Source organism: Drosophila sulfurigaster, chromosome 3 (genome assembly GCF_023558435.1).
Source record: "Drosophila sulfurigaster albostrigata strain 15112-1811.04 chromosome 3, ASM2355843v2, whole genome shotgun sequence".
In the NCBI taxonomy this organism is placed as follows: Eukaryota; Metazoa; Arthropoda; class Insecta; order Diptera; family Drosophilidae; genus Drosophila; species Drosophila sulfurigaster.
The window spans coordinates 50,745,509-50,764,277 of record NC_084883.1 but is presented as its reverse complement, the minus strand read 5'-3'; the positions used below and the strand labels follow the sequence as shown (position 1 = coordinate 50,764,277).

Genomic DNA, 18,769 nt, shown 5'->3' with positions numbered 1-18,769 from the left:
TGAGTCTTTCGTTTGCATTGTATTGCGCTGTCATGCGCACATGAAAATCATCATCAGCCGCCGCAACACACACGTTTACCAATACATCTAACATCTAGCATCTAGCAGTAGCATCCACATCAACGATGCAAAAATATGCTTTCATTACCAAACGCCATCGCACGCGGCTTTATATGCCACATGCATAAAGACACTCGTTGCTTTTGCTTTTGCTTTTGTTCATCGACTGATTTTCCAAATGTGCATCTTAAAGACGTTTTATATTTATTTACCATAGAGAGTGAGTGAGGGGCATTTGTCATGCTGCCATTGTTCTTGACTATGTTTAAACAAATTGCGCTGCTATCAATCACGGCCTGCATACGGAAGTTTCCCTTCGCTTCGAATGTGCATTAACACTTTTTTCTATGCAATTAGCAGCTAATTCCTCTCCTTAAACACTTTTATACTCGCTATCCATAGGGTAGAAGGGTATTATAACATTGTGTATCCATGAAATGTGTGTAACTGGCGGAAGGAAGCATCTCCGACCCTTTATAGTTTATCTGTTATATAAGATGTACTTTTGTATGGGCAAAAACGCTTTCTTACTGTGATTCTTAGTTGCTTTGGCAAACAATCTAGTATATTTTACACTGTATGGTATATTTTGAATATCAATATACCATATAAACCTTTCGGTAAATTTTTGTTATTTTTGTGGTATATAATTTTGGTATATTTTAGACTGATTTGGCTAATAATCAGCTATGTTTTGCATTCTTTTGTAAATTTTGAATTTAATACTACATAAATATACCTAATATAGCCTTTGGTACAATTTCAGTATTTTTGTGGTATAATACTTCAGTATAATTTAGACTGTTTGCCTGGCAATTCGGTATATTTTACACTCTATGATATATTTAGCATGCAGTATATTTGAATAACTTTTAGTATAATTTTAGTATATTATTAATTTTATTAATTTGGTATATTTTGAAATTATACTGCACACTTTTGCTTTCATTAAAAATGGGTGGTAGGTATCTCATAGTCGAGCACACTCCACTGTAACTTTCCTACTTGTTTATTACCCAACATTTTGCATAAATGTGCAACGATTAAACATAAATTAATATCGAATTAGAATAATTAAATATGCTATACTTAGAGGAATGTAAAAAGTTACAGATGCGTAGCGAACCTTATGACAAGTTTATGATACGCGAATTTTGCATATCATTTGGGCGTCATGAGGAACTACACAAAGTATGTAAATTTTTCTAGTATAAGTAGCTGGTAGCAGCTTCTGGCTAACAGCGATTAGGCGCAACGAATCATAAAGTAAATTCATAAAAACAAACTCTAGACGACGACGCCCAGTTGACCTTTTGCTTTTGTTCATTTTCAAGTTGCTTAATTTATAGGCGCAAAAGGTGTTGTGCCATCGTCATCTAATTAAACCAGACTGCGGAAGTGGAGTGCATTGGAGCATTACAATTCACACGCACTGTATAGCGACTTAATTGCATAAGGTGGCAACTCTGGCGCCAGCATGTAAACAATAGCAATCAACAGCTGACCCAAGCCGAACAAGGCCAACCCCTAAGAACGTGCTTTTGTTTACAAATTTTGGCAGCAGGCAGCATGAGCAACCCCCTCTCTCTCTCTCGCTCTCTTTTATCCGAGCTGCGCCGCAGAGAGCAGAGAGAGAGAGAAAGAGAGAGTGGGAGAGAAATGTCGCTCGGCTGCTGTGCGCATCTCAAATCTCAATCGCATTGATTTTATCCAGAGTCCAGAAGTAGAGTTCTTAATCCGCACCCAAACTGCCTATGTAAAAGTTGTAACATTCGTGCAGGCACAGCAAAAACACCTCTGAAAATTGTGAAAAGTTTACTAAAATTAACAAAAAAATACCCACAATCAGCAGGTGAAGTCGATAGACTATTCCAATTCATATTACTGGCTGTTTTAATGTCGAAAAATCTTCACTTCAGTCGCTTTGGGCGTTTCATCAATTAATAACTATGCCAGGCCTGCATATTAAATAGTCAAGGAATAGAGTGGAACAGCCGAGCAAGGACACACATTACAAATAATGGAGTTACCGAGCAGGACGTGGTTGATGCTGCTGCTCTGCAGCATCCTGGGGCTGCTATTGATTGATACAGGTACGTGTGTGTGGTGCAGTTGTGAACTTCTTTGCTCTCGACGGGGCTCGCAACTTATGTAATTAACTTAAAGGGGCGGGCAACAAAAACCCTGCTAACTGCTAACGAATTTTTAACCCAACTTAAAACCCCAATGAATATCCAACAAAAAAAACAAGCTCTTTGAAACTAGCAACCTTTTACAGCAATGATTTGATTTTTTTCTTAAATTTTATGAGAACGCACAAGCAGCGACGCCTTGACAAAAATTCAGCAAGTTTCATTGTACTAGCAAGAACCAACTCGGCCTCTGCCGCTGCCTCTGCCTCTGCCTTCTGCCACAAAGCTACAGCTACAGCCACAGCCACAGCCTTTAACCACAGCATCTGCCTCTCTCTGCCTCTGTCTTCTGCCACAGCCACAGCCTCAGCCGCAGCCTCTGCTGTCTATAGTTAGGCACTCGAACAACAAAACTAACAACAACAACTATATAATAACTACAACTGTAAACTACAAAACAACTGAAACAGCTACACAAATCGACTGAAATTGAAACTTGAGGAATTTGCCAAAGCGTCGCTGCTGCAGCGCTGCCAAAAATTGCCGAACCATCATATCAAAAAAGACTGCGCCGCTCATTAATGCAACTCCAAATACAATCAACTATATATTTGAATATATATATAAAATATATATAGCTGCTACTTTACCTCTCTTTCTCTCTCTCTTGTAATCATTAGTAGCCTTAGTCTCCAATAATAAACTTAAACTATCTCCTAGCACCCGCTCTTAACTCAACTAAAACTGCAGCTTAGAATTTCCATCTCTCTCTCTCTCGCCAACTCTCTCTTCCTCTCTCTCTATCTCGTATATAGCTGCTCTATATTAAATATAGCATAGTTTTTTTAATAGTTTAACTTCCAACGCTCGCAAAATACAAAGCTGTTAAACTTCTTAACCTACTTAAATATATATATATATATATAAACCTCTTTCAACTCCCCCGATACCTTCTACTACTACAACAAACTACAATACTACTTACTACTACTATTTTCACCATCCACCTTCTAATTAGCTATCTCTCTGCTTTTTTGTAATTAACAAACAAATTTTTCCATCCAAAAAAAGAAAATACCAAAAAAAACAAAAAAAATCGAAACTTTAAAATGAAATGATGTACTGCAAAGCGTAGCAAAAACTCCCTTGGCGCTGCCGCAGCAGATGGATACACACCAAAGCAAAGCTGAAATGAAAATGAACTGAATATATATATTGAAAGCATTTTGTCGATCGCAAATGATTGCAAAAAGATTTCTGTATCAACTGCCGAATCTTAATTCATACTCCTTCTGTGCTGAGCAGTCCAATCGAATATCTAGTTAACCGTAGTCGAAAAAATCAAGTAACAGAAATAAAATAAACGCACCGAAATTGACAGATGAGACTTCCTTTTAGTACTTTATGCTGTACTTAGAGCTCTTTCACATACACACTCACATACAGTCACACACACACATGTATCATACTCATACATATGTAACCAATAAAATAGCGCAACTGCAACTCGAAACTCAGAGTCCCAAAACCCCAGACACGATATTCCCGTCCTCCCCAGTTCCGTTTGCCCAAAAAAAAATAAAACAGAAGCATAATTTTGTGCTCTATATAACACACATAGACAAGCATAACCCGGTCATGATAGCTACTTCATATACTTATATATATATACATACACTTACTACACACACTCTTAGACTCACTCTTGTGCCAGGGACATTGCCATGCCCCATGCTTTTCACAGCAGCTGGGCAACAGCATCCATCCACATCCCAGTTGCTCTGCGCATGAGTGAATTTCTCTCTCTCTCGCTCTCACTCTCAGTTCTCTCTCAATTGTTTCTCTGTCGGATAAAATTTGAATGTCACATTGCTTAGTTGTCGTTGTTTTTTTTTTGTGTGTTAGTTTTGAAGTTGTAACTGATTTCTAGCTAGAGCTGCAGGACCCGGTATTTACACAACTTTGCACCCGAGTCGAGTTATCGTACTTAGCTCCTAGGACTGTTTAATCTGTCAAAGAGAGAGGTCCTTGCACCCAGTTGACCACTGTGCGCGACACAGCAGTTGTTAGCATAGTATGCGTGTGTGTGTGTGAATGGAATGTCGACTGCTGTCGCGCACAGTTGTTCAGTGCAATGGCATCTAACACAACGCGTCGTATACGCAACACACTCGCTCACTCACTCCCCATTGTAAAGCACAACAACAACTAGAACAACGCCAACAATGAAAACAACAGCACAACAGTAACAGTAACAACAACAATATGAAAATACGAGCGGCTTTCATGTTTCGTCACTTTTAATTTTCCATAGTTGAAACTAAATTAGAAAATCGGCGTCAAGTCAACAACAACAAGAACCAAAAAAAAAAATGAATGTAATCTGCAAAATCTGAAATCTTTGTGCTGTCTATCTCGATCTTTCTCTCTTTCGCCTTCACTCTCTCTCTCTCTCTTGCTCACTCTCTCTCTTTCTATCTGTCTGTCTCTGTCTAACTGTCTAAGCTATGCCATCATTATAAGCCATTAAAAGAACTCAAAACAACTCAAAAAGAAAACAAAAACAAACAATTAAAAAACTAAAACAACAAAAGAATACAAAAACAACAACCAAAAAAAAATTTGCTCATATACGTTCCGTCTTTCTTTCCGTTTTTCTGTATCTTCTTCTGTAATCTGTAATCTTGTGTTCTGTTTATTCCTTGGGTTTTCATTTGTTCCCTTGATTTTTTTTGCCATATTTTAATCAACCATTTTCTTTGTGTGTGTTTCCCTTGGTTCCCTAATTTTATGTTGTTTTTTTGTGTGTATTGTGTTTGTTCGTTTTTTATAGTCAGTGCATCCGAAGACGAAGAGCGCCTGGTGCGTGACCTCTTTCGAGGCTACAATAAACTCATACGACCCGTACAAAATATGACACAAAAAGTTGGAGTAAGATTTGGTTTGGCGTTCGTACAGCTAATCAATGTCGTAAGTGTTATCTTATCAAAAAATTAAAAAAAAACCACAAAAAAAAAATATAATTCGAATTAAAAAAAAACAAAAACAAAAAATAATACTTACTAAATATCACAAGTATTAGCAAATTAATAAAATACTAACTTAGTAGCGTGTAACTAACTAACTGTACTTACGAGTTCTGTTCATAAATAATTCTTGAGTTTTGTTGCTGCCACCACAGCACGCACAGTGGCCGCAGCAGCTACGCCTTCCTCCTGATTTGGGGGCGTGCTGTTTGCGATCAGTGGGCGTGGTAGCCGCCAGCCAAATTTTCAGTTTCGATTATGCTTTGTAAATACATTAATTACACGTGTGTTGTCTTGACTTGTACTATTTGTATGTTTGTAGTGAAACTTCATGCCTAGCATTACGAATACTAACTACTACTAAAAAATAAGCAAGCATAACGCATCTAGTATAATTAAAATTGCATTAACAAAACCAGTTAAATAATACAAAAAAACAAATATCTAATAACAACTAAGAACTTACTCAATATACAATATTATTGCGCAAACAAAAACCGAATGCAAATAATGACTTAAATTACCTTCCCACCCGCTCTCTCAATATATATTTTCTCTCTCTATTCGATTCGATACGAACTCGAATCATGAAATACTATCGATATATCGATATCGATAACTCTGAACCATCACAAAATTAAAAATACAACCACTCTACCACCACCACCACAACCAACCACCATCATCACCACCAAAAAAAAAAAAAATTCAAAAATCGAAAATCGAAAAAAAAAATCGAACTAATTCAAACCGATCAATTGAAACCAAGAATGAGAAAAATCAAATTATGAAATCAAACGTTTGGTTACGTTTGGTTTGGTACGACTATCAGCTACAGTGGGATGAGGCTGACTACGGCGGTATCGGGGTGCTGCGGCTGCCTCCGGATAAGGTTTGGAAGCCGGACATTGTGCTCTTCAATAAGTGAGTAAATGGTCAATTACTAACTAACTAACCTAACTAAAATCTAGAATGTGTACCTATGTCTATGTAAATTAACTAACTAACTCCAACCAAAGACTCTCCACTCTCTCAATATAGTTCAGTTCTATATATATACTATATGTGTGTGTTATAAATCTCTCTCTGAACACTGTTAAACTAGGCGTCAAAGTTTTCGCAACTATCGAAGAGACAACTACTAATATCTCTTTCTCTGCTTTGCGTCTAGTGCCGATGGCAACTACGAGGTGCGCTACAAGTCGAACGTACTCATCTATCCCACGGGTGAAGTGCTCTGGGTGCCACCGGCGATCTATCAGAGCTCCTGCACCATCGATGTCACCTACTTCCCCTTCGATCAGCAGACTTGCATCATGAAGTTTGGATCCTGGACCTTTAATGGTGATCAAGTCTCTCTGGCTCTCTATAACAACAAGAACTTTGTGGATCTTTCGGATTACTGGAAATCGGGTACTTGGGATATTATCGAAGTGCCCGCCTATCTGAATGTTTACGAGGGCGACAGCAATCATCCCACAGAGACGGACATTACATTTTACATCATCATCAGACGTAAAACATTGTTCTACACGGTCAACTTGATTCTACCCACGGTGCTGATTTCATTCCTTTGCGTACTCGTCTTCTATCTGCCCGCCGAGGCCGGCGAAAAGGTGAGTTTGGGTCAATTTTTATACCCGCTAGGCATAGAGAATGAGGGTATTTTAACTTTCTGCCCCAGCAAATGTATGTAATAGGCAGATGGAGGCATCTCCAACCCCATATATATTCTTGGTCAGCATCAACAGACGACATGATATCTCAGAGACTCTCAAATCTTGCCATTCTTTCATGTGGATTAAGTGTGTTTAGATTTTGTTGCCTTTATGATAACTGTAGAAGTTGTTAAGGAAATAGTTTTATACGAGAAAAATGGCTGCTGCTGTCGAGTCTTAATAGCTTTGATTGAGAACCTAGTATATTTTGTACTCTATGATATATTTTGATCGTAATAGTATATCGATATACCAAACATATTCTTCTTGGTTGTTTTGGTTACCAATCGGGTATAATTTGTAATATTCGGTATAATTTCAAAATAATAGTATATCGATATACTAAATATATAGTGGTTCACAATCCGGTATATTTTCTATTCTACAGTATATTTTTAACATATTAGTGAAAGAGAAATTGAGTGAATTTGTAGTATTATATTAGTATATTAAGTGGGTTTATTTTGAGAATAATTCCGTACAGTTTTGCATTTATTGAAAATCGGTATCGGGTATCTCACAGTCGGGGCACACTCAAGTCTAGCTATCGTACTTGTTTGATTTGTTTTGATGGCCTATGATATTTTATTTCGGGTTCTTGTTTGGCTCATCTTACAAACCGGATTCATGGCTAGGTCACGCTGGGCATTAGCATTTTGCTGTCACTGGTTGTGTTCCTGTTGCTTGTGTCGAAGATATTGCCACCCACATCGCTGGTGCTGCCGCTGATCGCCAAGTATCTGCTGTTCACCTTCATCATGAACACCGTCTCCATTCTGGTCACCGTCATCATTATCAATTGGAATTTCCGTGGCCCGCGCACACATCGTATGCCCATGTGGATACGCTCCGTCTTCCTCCACTATCTGCCCGCCTTCCTGTTCATGAAGCGTCCACGCAAGACACGCCTTCGCTGGATGATGGAAATGCCTGGCATGAGCATGCCCGCACATCCGCATCCCTCATACGGTTCCCCCGCCGAGTTGCCCAAGCATATCAGCGCAATTGGTGGCAAGCAGTCGAAAATGGAGGTCATGGAGCTATCGGATCTGCATCATCCCAACTGTAAGATCAATCGCAAGGTGAACAGTGGTGCGGAGCTGGGACTGGGCGATGGTTGCCGCCGTGAGAGTGAATCCTCTGATTCCATTTTGCTCTCGCCGGAGGCCAGCAAAGCCACCGAGGCGGTGGAGTTCATTGCCGAGCATTTGCGCAATGAGGATCTCTATATACAGGTGAAAAATAGTTGATTTACAATTCTTAAGAATAGAATTATATATTCATATTTCAGACTCGCGAGGATTGGAAGTATGTGGCCATGGTCATCGATCGTCTGCAGCTGTACATCTTCTTCATAGTGACCACAGCTGGCACCGTTGGCATTCTTATGGATGCGCCACATATCTTCGAATACGTCGATCAAGATCGCATCATCGAGATCTATCGTGGCAAGTAAACAAGTAAAAAAAGAGTCGAAACTCTCACTCTATCTTCCAATTGGACAAAAACTAAACAAAAGGTTAAACATTGCAAAAGGCAACAATAAAATAAAATAAACGAAAAAAATTTAAGCGGATTTTTAGATTTTAATAAATGACAATTAGAAGAAATGTCGAAACAAAAGAAAAAATTGGCAAATTGGCTAATTCAATCTTAGGACTATAGCAACAATTCAAGTTACAAACGAAAAAACACATAAACGCAAATAATTATCCGACACAGAAAATTGCAATTTGAAAAGCTTCACATTTAGGCATAGAAATCATTCAAAATAAAACAAAAAACGAAATTCACAATAACAAAAAAGGTTTATGAGAACGAAAAGCAAAACATGAGAATCAAATCAACTAGTGGAATTGTGTGGAAAAACAAATATTTTTAATTTTAAAATAATAATATATATTTAGTTTAAGTGCAATAAACAATGATAACTTTAATGACACGACGACAGTATTTGCAATTTGTTATGTTTAGAGAACTAAGTAAACCAATTTAAAAACTAATGCATAAGAAGATCAATGAAAACTAAATTAAATTTGTAAGTGCTTCACATCCAGCAAATTGATAACGAAAATGCGATAACCCAAAAAACAAACACAAAAACACAGAGCAAAAACAAACTTATAGGCAAAACACCAAAAAGGCAACACAAAAACAACACAGAAAACTAACAAACTAATAAAAATGCAAAGTTAATTAATAAAAAAAAAAAATGCGAAAAAAAATATCATAAAATTTAAAAACACAATAGCAAAAATGGAAACTGGCTCAGAGCATTGCGCATACGCCGCGTAACCCGCCAACTAATTGGCTTATTAATTAATTGATATTGGCGTTTATCTGGCTATGTATTTTATGCGATTGCAACGTCAGCTGTTGTTGTTGGAAGCTGTTGTCAATGCAAATTAGTTTTGCACTGCCATAAATAGCAGATATCTATAAATATCTACTGGAATGTGCATGTTGCACTTCTGACTCAGCTCTTTATTGTAGACAGCAAGCATTTCTGTAGATCTTTGGCACGATTCCATTTCGTTAGATGTCAGCTTATGATTTGATATGTCTGAAAATATGCAAATCGTTGAACAAAGTATTTCGCACATTAATCAACTCGCAGCCAGCTACAACTTTGGTGTGAATTCTGTCAGCTCATTCGGCTTGCGGTGATTAAATGTAAATATACGACACTAAGGTTTGATAAGCATGGTTCCTGGTTAACATCAACTACCAGCCAGGGCCAGCTAAATAGCTAAGGTATGAGTACAAAAAGTGAAAAAACCCTAAGCGCTAAAAAACTAACTAGTACGCGTTGTTATTGACTTACAATCGCCGTTGATTACCAGCAGCAGCAGCAGCAGCGGCGGCAGCAAGTAGAGAAACAACTACAGCAACTACAACTACAACAACAAATACAACTAACAAAGGTTGCAGCATCACGACGACGACGATGACGACGACTGAGACAAACTGAGCCGACCGAGTGTCTCTCGCATCACATCACGTCTCGGTTTTGGTCTCGCTTCTCGCTGAGTCAAAACTTCGTCGTCGGCTTGGCTCAAAAACCTAGCTAAGCCAGCTTAGGGGCTGCTTTGGTATAAATTCGCCAAGGGAGAACATTTGGGCATCATTCGATTTTCTGATTTTGCAACGAAGACGTCGCTGGCTGGCTCCGTCGTCCAGTTGCCCAGTTGCCAAGTCGTCAATAGACAGCAATTGTCGTGTGTTGTGCTCAAACCGGTAAACAGAAAAAATACAGTTCAATTTCATCGCTCATTGCGCTCGCTTCGCCGCGTTTAACTGTGACTGTGTCTAGTGTGTGTTTTCCCACTTGGAAAAACTGTGAAAATTCGCGCGCTCAACTTAGCCAACATGGTGAGTGTGCGCACCATTTCATGAAACTCAATTCGCAACCATTCACGGATTAATCTAAATTGTGTTTGTTGCTCTTCCTTCCCTTCGTTCCGCAGCGCTTTTTATTGCCTCTGGTGGCGCTGATCGCTGCCGCTGGCGTCTCGGCGGATGTCTCGCATCTGGACACCGATCTGCGTGAGGATGGCTATCACTACAAGCAGCCATCGCTGCCGTTTCCCCCACCGCCCTCGGGCAATGGCATTGAGGACTCTGGTCTGATTCCCGGACCAGCTCCTTCAGCGCCTGGTCCGTCTTATGGCCCACCTCAAACGCAGCCACCGCGTCCGCAACCGCAACCGCAGCCCACTGCTCCGGCTCCATCTTATGGCCCACCTCAGACGCAGCCACCACGTCCTCAACCGCAGCCTGTGCCCACCGCACCTGCTCCTTCCTATGGACCTCCTCAGACGCAGCCACCACGTCCCCAGCCCACGGCACCAGCTCCGTCTTACGGTCCCCCACAAACTCAACCTCCTCGTCCTCAGCCTCAGCCTGTGCCCACAGCACCTGCTCCTTCTTATGGTCCACCTCAGACACAGCCACCACGTCCTCAGCCCCAGCCAACGCAGCCACGTCCTAGCTATGGACCTCCACAGACTCAGGCTCCTCCCGCCGGACCGGAATACTTGCCTCCCGATCAGCCACAGCAGCCCAAGCCACGTCCAGTGCCCACGCGTCCATCGCCGCCAGCACCGCAACCCACCAGCGACTACGGACCACCACCAACTCAACCTCAGCCACAGCCCACGCGTCCTCAGCCACCAAGCCCGCAGCCAACGCGTCCTCAACCACCTCGTCCTCAGCAACCTGGTCCTGAGTATCTGCCGCCTTCTGGTCCACCAAGCGGACCTCCAGCACCACCAGCACCACCTACCTATCAGCCACGCCCACCAGTGCAACCAGCACCTTCAGCTCCTGGTCCAAGCTATGGTCCTCCACCTTCCAGCCCGCCTGCACCACCAACTTACCAGCCACGTCCCCCACCACCAGCACCTCCAGCACCACCCACGTATCAGCCACGCCCACCAGCACCTCCTGCACCGCCAGCACCTACTCCTAGCTATGGTCCTCCTCCTGCTAGTCCTCCGGCACCGCCTACCTACCAACCACGCCCACCAGCACCCACTCCCAGCTACGGACCCCCGCCAGAGGGACCCACTTATCAGCCACGTCCACCAGCACCACCTGCACCACCTACCTACCAGCCACGCCCACCAGCACCACCTGCACCGCCAGCACCAACTCCTGGCTACGTGCCTCCCTCGCCTCCCGCGAGCCCTCCAGCGCCACCCACTTACCAGCCACGCCCACCCGCACCCCCAGCACCACCAAGTCCCACTTATCCGGCGCCTGAGCCAGAGCCAGTGCCAGATGCTGGATCGTTGGGTCCGGATGGCTACAACTACAATAAGCCTGCCAAGCCATTCACCTTCTAAGTGTTTGGCACACTCCAAAACGAGATCCAAATCGAAATCATGTTCGCACTTTCATAATGCATCCCAAGTAGTAATTTTTGGAGCACTTGCTACGCTGCCTTCCCCGCCGTACTTTGTAGTAGGTACATTGTAAATGCATCTATTGTAAATCGTCGTTTCAAATAAAGAGAATTCTACACCGAAACCAATTAACTTTGACTCGCTAGATCGCATTGCCAGATTGTGCACTTGGCCAATGTCCAATTGCCAGTGGATGCTGCAGCTATTGCATTCAGTAGTTTGCTGACCTTCTGTGGCGTCAGCTCTGACAAGCAGTTGACGCGTTCTAAGATCTATTGCGACGGTCATTAGCGCCGGCAGATGCCACAACACACCAAATATCAGCAGTTCAAGTGCAACAAAACATCAGTAGCCGGCCGGCTGTAAATCGAGTTATAGATTGATGCACTGAGAGAAATTACAGCACGAAATAAACTTGTAGATAATTAGAGCATTTCAGAAATAAGGTAAAAAAAGAGATAACAAACAGGGGAAAAACATAAAATTTATAACAAAAATTCGAAAAAAAAGTATTTTTTGCTAAGGATCGTCATATTAACTTTTTATTTCCAATATTTCTCATTCGCTGTAGTATAAATAATATAAAGTTTGAATAATTCGATATATCAATTTTTTCTTTCAAGGATACTAAAAATATTATTGATATACATCTGTGTGAATAGTTCTTTGTATTATTTTTAGCCTCTTCAAAAATTTCTCAAGCAACTTGAGTATTAATATTTGAATTGTATTGATAAAAGTGTGAAGAGTTCCATATATTATTTTCAAAAATTTTAAAAGTAGTTAAAGCATATTTTTTTTTATATAATTTTCTTCTCAAATGGATTTTATTTTATATTTGTTTTGTAATGATTTTCTTTTGCTATAAATCAACAATTCTGAAATTTATTTTATTTGTTTTACAACATCTGTACTTTAAAACCTAAGGAAACAAATTAAAATGTTCTCTCTATGCATACTTTGATCAGTGTAAACAAAATTTTATGCCTATTTGGCATTTATAATTCTGTGTTTTTTTTTGTCATTAATATTTTTAATGTGCCATTATGAGCTGCCAGCAATTTTCGACCATTGTAATAATAATAGGTTTATTATTTTGGTTGAGTGTAAAGTTGGAGTCAGAGGCTGCACTCTCCGGTAGGTCAAATCAATCAACAGATTATGCCATAAATCAATGTTTAGTCGCACAGGGACCACAGCAATGGCAACAACAACAGCTACAACAACAGCAACAGCAACGGCAACAGCATCAACAAAAATAGCAACCGCAACAAAAATCTTAAATTTGATGCCGGCAAACAAGCGGAAATTCCGTGAGCGTCAAGCAGCCGTGAAGCAGCAGTCACAGTTCTCATCGGCGGGCACTGTTTGTTAAATGCTTAGGTGTCGTTATAGTATATAAATCCATAAATCCATGAGTCCATAATGACTATATAAACGCACATAACGATTCGAATTGCAGCATTGCCATAGATGGCGGTGCATTCAAGGTGCCTTCGAAGTCATCGATCGATCCATCCATCGATCGATCGATCGACCGGCATCGTCTCTCAGCCAAAATCAATACGAAAACAGTACGAGTATGTAAGTAGTGGTAGATGAATAGTCGACGTCGTTGACGAGTTGTTGACGACGACTCAATTCCCACAAGCTGTCGTCAGTTAGTCCATCATTCATTTAGTCAATCTGTCAATTGCGCTTAGTCAATAAATTGAGCTGGCGCTGGCGACGGCGATGGCGATGGCGATGGCGATGGCGATGGAGATGGCGATGCATGTGCTTCATTAGGCCCCAAAAAAGTGCAACTGCAACTGCAACTGCAACAACAGCGGCAACAGGTTAAGCAATGCTTTTTGCCATGGCTTTAGGGGCTTAGAGGGCTCAGCTACTTACTAATTACATAAGCATTTACTTACGGCCTTCGATTTGACTGTGACTGAGAGAGTTGCAGTTGGACATCATAGTTGCTTGGTGGAGCTATTCAAAATGTTAGTAGTCGATGATGATGATTATGATGAAGACACGCGCCCTTCGTCGAAGCAACACTGCATTGCTTTTGATTAACGTCTTAACGAGTGTGTCTCTGGGTGTGATTTATGTATTTTTTGCTGCTATTTGACTGACCTGCAGCTGCAACCTGATGCCGAGGCGCTTGAAGCTTCGCATTTTTTTGCGTGATTTATGATTACAGAGATTTTCAGAGTTTGTTTTTTTCGGCATGTCAAAAGATTCGGCACGCATTGTCCGCTCATTGTTTTGTTAGTTGATTAGAGTTAAGCTTCATTTTATTTCATTTAATTTCATTTGTTTAGCGTTGGCGTTGGCGTTGGATAGAACAAGTTCATTAGTTAGTGCCTGATGACCTTATCGAATTCTATGTAACGAATAACGAAACGACAAAGCACAAATCCAAGGCACAAAGTATGACGGATTCTCAGCTTCCATCCATCCGGGTGTAATTTCCCAAACAAGTTATTCACACTCACAAATAGCCGGAGACTCGAACGACACGCAAATGTAAATACAAGTATTAATATTAAATAAATTAAGCTACAAACAAAAAAATAGATGAGTGTACAAAAACACTGAAATATATACATACATTTATTTATTTGTGTCTGGTGCTTAAATAAATTGTGATGTTCTGCTTTGGCCGGCGGCAAAAATTGGTTTTTATCTCATCTAACAAAATTCCTTAATTTTTTTCTTGTTGTATATTAATCTCGACAACTAATCAAAAATATTAACTGACAAATTATAATTATGACTTAATCGACAGCATTCAATAAAGAGTCTTTCAGCTTGTTTGCCAGATTTATGCCATCGCCAAGAAATGTTCGTCATGATTTCTAATGACGCATACGCAACGTTGGCTTGGAGCACAAGACTCCACTTCTGTATGCGCAGATCGCACTGGGGCAACGCCTCTTGTAAATCAATCAGAGCGAAATTGCCCTTGGCACAGTTGTTCAAACTGTTAGCCGCTTGTATTTCTAAAATTTAGATGCTGACAAGAGTGAAAAAACCACAAAATCAAAGCTAGGTGTGTACAAAAAAAAATCTCTACCATCAGCGCAACAACAAAGGTAGCAGAAGCAACGCACTTTACGTTTTTTTTTTCCAAAGCAAACATTGCGTACGATGATTTGTGTAGACGGGTCAGGCCAAAAGAAATATGAAGCAGTCGGTTCAAATGAACGGACAGAAGCAAAAACGGCCAGTTGAAAAGCTAACCACGCATGAAAAATCTAATCTCAATTATGCTTGTAGCTACTGGCTTGTGCAAGCGCTTAAAGTGGCTGCTCAACTGTAGCCCAAAATTATGCTTTCTTAACGAAACTGACTTGGAGAAGTTTAATTTGTTTTATACTTTTAATTGCCAGTTAAAATTCGTTGCCAGCAGCAACGAAAATTCACCGCACGAAAATTGCAAAAACTATTGCATACTTTTAGGTACATGTCTACGCTGTTGGTTTGTGTCTGAGCTAAGTATTTTGGCATTTGCATAAATGCTGGCAATAAATCAAGTATACGTTTCGGTTTAAACGAGGCACATTCTTATAAACAAATTAAATATTTTGAAGCTTCAACTTTGCTTAATTCGCTAATCGCATTTAATTTGCAGTGTGTCTATTTTTAGAATCGCTAATTGTTGAGTTCATTTACCGTATGCAACTTCCTTTTCCGATTCCGATTCGAACGATATTGCATGTAATTTCCCCCCGCTACTTCACGCATTGAAAATTAATCAATACTTTATTAGATGCTTAACATCTATTAACCTTCTGAGCGTTCAAGTGATTGCAAATAAATCAACATTATCCAAAGAAACGAAAAAGCCGCACAAGAAATCTTTTCTAAGTAGTAGCATAAAAATCGACATCGCCATCAGCAAAATCAGACGAACAACAAAAACAAAAACAATGAGAAACAACTCTAACAATTGACAGCCGCGATTTATGAATTATAAGCGAAGCGCGAACAAAATCGTTTAGCTGCTGAAATTGCCAATTATTTGCTTGCCATTCCCGACTCGTGGACAACAGATGGATAACTTCAGATAGAGAAGATAGCGGCTCATTAGTTGGCTTAGCCTTTGTTTAAAAATAGCAAAATAGACTTTTGGCAATTTCGATATCAATTCAGCGTTGATGGGAGATGCTTTACGAAGCAGAGCAGAGCAGAGCAGAGCGGCCTTTCTTAGCAATTGATTGAATATTGTTTTTTTTATGCGTTTGAGGCCCAAACGATTTCCATAATATCAAGGCACAATTTGTTGGCTATTAAGTTTCAATTAAAAGCTTACAATGCGCTGGAGCTTGAAAGCGAAAATGCGATGCGACAATCATAAAGAGAAGCAGATCATTGACTTGACCATTTTGACTGGGCCATTCATAATGCCTTTGGGGCGTCTTTGTCACGCAAATGCTATTCATTGTGGACCATTAAGTTGAATCTTGACTGTGGACTATGACTATTGACTACTTGGCAGGAAGCCGTGGACAATAAACCGTGGATTGTTGGATTGTTGTTGACCGCTGACAGACTGCGCTTTTCGGTGAGCGTGAATCAATTAACGGCACGTCAACATATGCCATGCAGAAACGCAACTGGAACTGAAGCTGAACTTAAAACTGGTCACCGTTGCCATTGCGTGGCCAACAATGTGGGTCGTGCGTTGTGTGTGTTGTGAGTTGTGAGGGCCCCTCGGCTGACAGGCACTTGTCAAGCAAATCCATAATACGTGTCAAACAAATCAACACATCCGAAAATGTTGCTTGGTAGTTGTTGTCGAAGTAGTGGCTTCAAAATGCAAATGAAACAGCAAAACCAAAAAAAAAAAGAAACCAAAATTAAATTATCCAATGTTTACAATCTCTTTACAAATTTTAACCTTGGCCTTACACACAAACGCAAACGCAACACACAATCACAATCACAATCACATTTTGGGTAGCAGCAGCATCATATTCAAGTCATTTATAAGATGCACACACAAAACAAATGGCAACAAAGCCCCTCGCCAAATAAATCGCAGCAAGCGGGCATCTAATTCGAAACAATGTCAGATCAGCTACTTAACACACATACCCACACACACATACACAGAAACACGCTCCATAGACCTTTGTAAAGCTTAGAGTATCAATTAGTTGGGCCATTGACCATTGGCCAAGTTTAGAACTTTACAGCGCCAAATCTTTGCCAGACTTTGTGGCGGGACTGTGGCGAGAACCTTTTTTTTTCTTTCTTTTGTCTTGGATATCAACGTCAACCACGTCACGTGCCAGCTCAGCGAGCGGCAGCTCAGTGAAACGGGTTCTAAAATCTCTGCCCGCTGCCCATTAGACAACAAAAAACAGAAGAGATACAAACTAAAGATGCCAAAAGATAGATATTCGTACACACGAGCAGATTCATTTGCATTTGTGCAAATTAACTCGAATGGCTTATAAATATAAACATTTAAATCAACGAGTTTTTTATTTGTATTTTTTTTTTTGCCTGGCCTAAGTGCTAGGCAGTCAACAACACGAAACAACTAGCTAGAACGAGTTGCTTTTTTTATGGCGGACTTATGGCATATTATGTATAAAGCGATAGTCATCAGTGTCATTTCATGTTTGACTATGAACTAGATTTGTCACTATCATCATCTACACAGAAATATGAATGAATACTTGAATGGCTGATCTGCGACACTAAAAACGATGTTTGCTGATAATAAAAAATGAAATTAAATGAAATGTCAGCTTAACAATATGTTTAACTGAAATTGAAAGCTATTATCCAAGCGAGATTTAGTCAATGATTCGCAATTAATCACCCACTTCACAGGAACCGCTTTTGAGCATCTTATCAGAATTGAAGACAGAATGATTTAAGTTCCTTCCAGCATGTCTGTTAACTGGGTTACCCAAGCTTATGCGTAAATATATCTTTATTAGAACATGTTATTTATTCTGGAATCGTCTCAAGAATTCTCCCTCCACTTTGAGGAGGCCTCTTGAGTTCTATTCGATCTCGATAATATTATTTTTAATTATCGAAATAATAATAATCTTCAGAGTCTTAAACAAAGTTCAAAGTGCTAGCTCAATCAGAGCACGGCACGAGCCAACAGCAAAAGATAACAAACAAAAGAATAAGAAATAGAAAAAAAGGTGCCAAAGTGTCTAAGCTAAAAATGTTTAACGTTTTGACCATCGATGTGTCGTTGTGTCTACGAATTCATTTAGCCAACGGCCAGCAGCCATTATAATTATGATTTTTTATTATATTTCCACTTTTTTTTGCGGCTGCTTTTTTTTTGTTTATTGCTGTTGTTGCGTTATAAAAGCTAATTACTAAGTTAAATAATGATTAGATAGAGCTTAATGCTGGTTGAAGTTCTCAGATGTCCGATCAGTTTTTTTTGCGACCAATTTGCATAATGAATGCGCTGTTGTTGCCAATTAAATGTTAACATCTCAGACTCAGATTCAGACTCGGACTGCTTTCACAAAAGGCGCGTGTCTGATTTAAGCATCTAGCTCCAGAATTGGGAACGGCAACGGTTTATTGGGAATCAAAATAGATATGACATTTAACAAGAAGAGAAGAGAATCGCCCATTAATTTGCATTTATATTGTTGGATTGCTCATCTGCAATACCAAGAATTACGTGTCACAATATTGTGTGTAGGTCAATTGAGGCCTAATAAAGTGAAACAAAACTGAAACAAGTTCGAACATTAATTGTGGCTAAATGTGGATTGTGATTAGCTAAATGCGGAGGCGGAAATAATGTGTAGCAACATTTATTTATTTTGTTTGCCTCAGCAGCAGCCATTTAAATAAAATTTATTGAAGTAGTTATAAATCATTCGAGTGCCTCAGCATTCTATGTGTCTCTCTATCAGACTCTTCGTTGTTGTCGAATATTA

At 40.0% G+C, this 18,769-nt stretch overlaps 2 protein-coding genes across 2 annotated transcripts; both read left to right on the top strand.

Annotated features, from left to right (window-relative positions):
- The first annotated feature begins 1,783 nt into the window (after positions 1-1,783).
- On the top strand, positions 1,784-8,662 carry LOC133841494 (acetylcholine receptor subunit beta-like 1). The gene is made up of 7 exons (XM_062274019.1): positions 1,784-1,912; positions 1,980-2,153; positions 5,026-5,162; positions 5,988-6,142; positions 6,390-6,834; positions 7,572-8,171; positions 8,228-8,662. The coding sequence occupies exons 2-7, from the start codon at positions 2,081-2,083 to the stop codon at positions 8,390-8,392; spliced, it is 1,575 nt and encodes a 524-aa protein (XP_062130003.1). The 5' UTR covers positions 1,784-1,912; positions 1,980-2,080; the 3' UTR covers positions 8,393-8,662.
- A 1,387-nt stretch (positions 8,663-10,049) lies between these two features.
- On the top strand, positions 10,050-11,967 carry LOC133841495 (uncharacterized). Its single transcript, XM_062274020.1, has 2 exons — positions 10,050-10,308; positions 10,404-11,967. Exons 1-2 carry the CDS (start codon positions 10,306-10,308, stop codon positions 11,781-11,783), a joined length of 1,383 nt encoding a protein of 460 aa, XP_062130004.1. The 5' UTR covers positions 10,050-10,305; the 3' UTR covers positions 11,784-11,967.
- The last annotated feature ends 6,802 nt before the right edge of the window (positions 11,968-18,769 follow it).

Coding starts and splice junctions, on each gene's coding strand:
- LOC133841494 (XM_062274019.1), top strand. CDS start 2,081: ATGGAGTTACCGAGCAGGACGTGGTTGATGCTGCTGCTCTGCAGCATC. Junction 2,154..5,025: donor GCTGCTATTGATTGATACAG/GTACGTGTGTGT, acceptor CGTTTTTTATAG/TCAGTGCATCCGAAGACGAA. Junction 6,143..6,389: donor GACATTGTGCTCTTCAATAA/GTGAGTAAATGG, acceptor CTTTGCGTCTAG/TGCCGATGGCAACTACGAGG.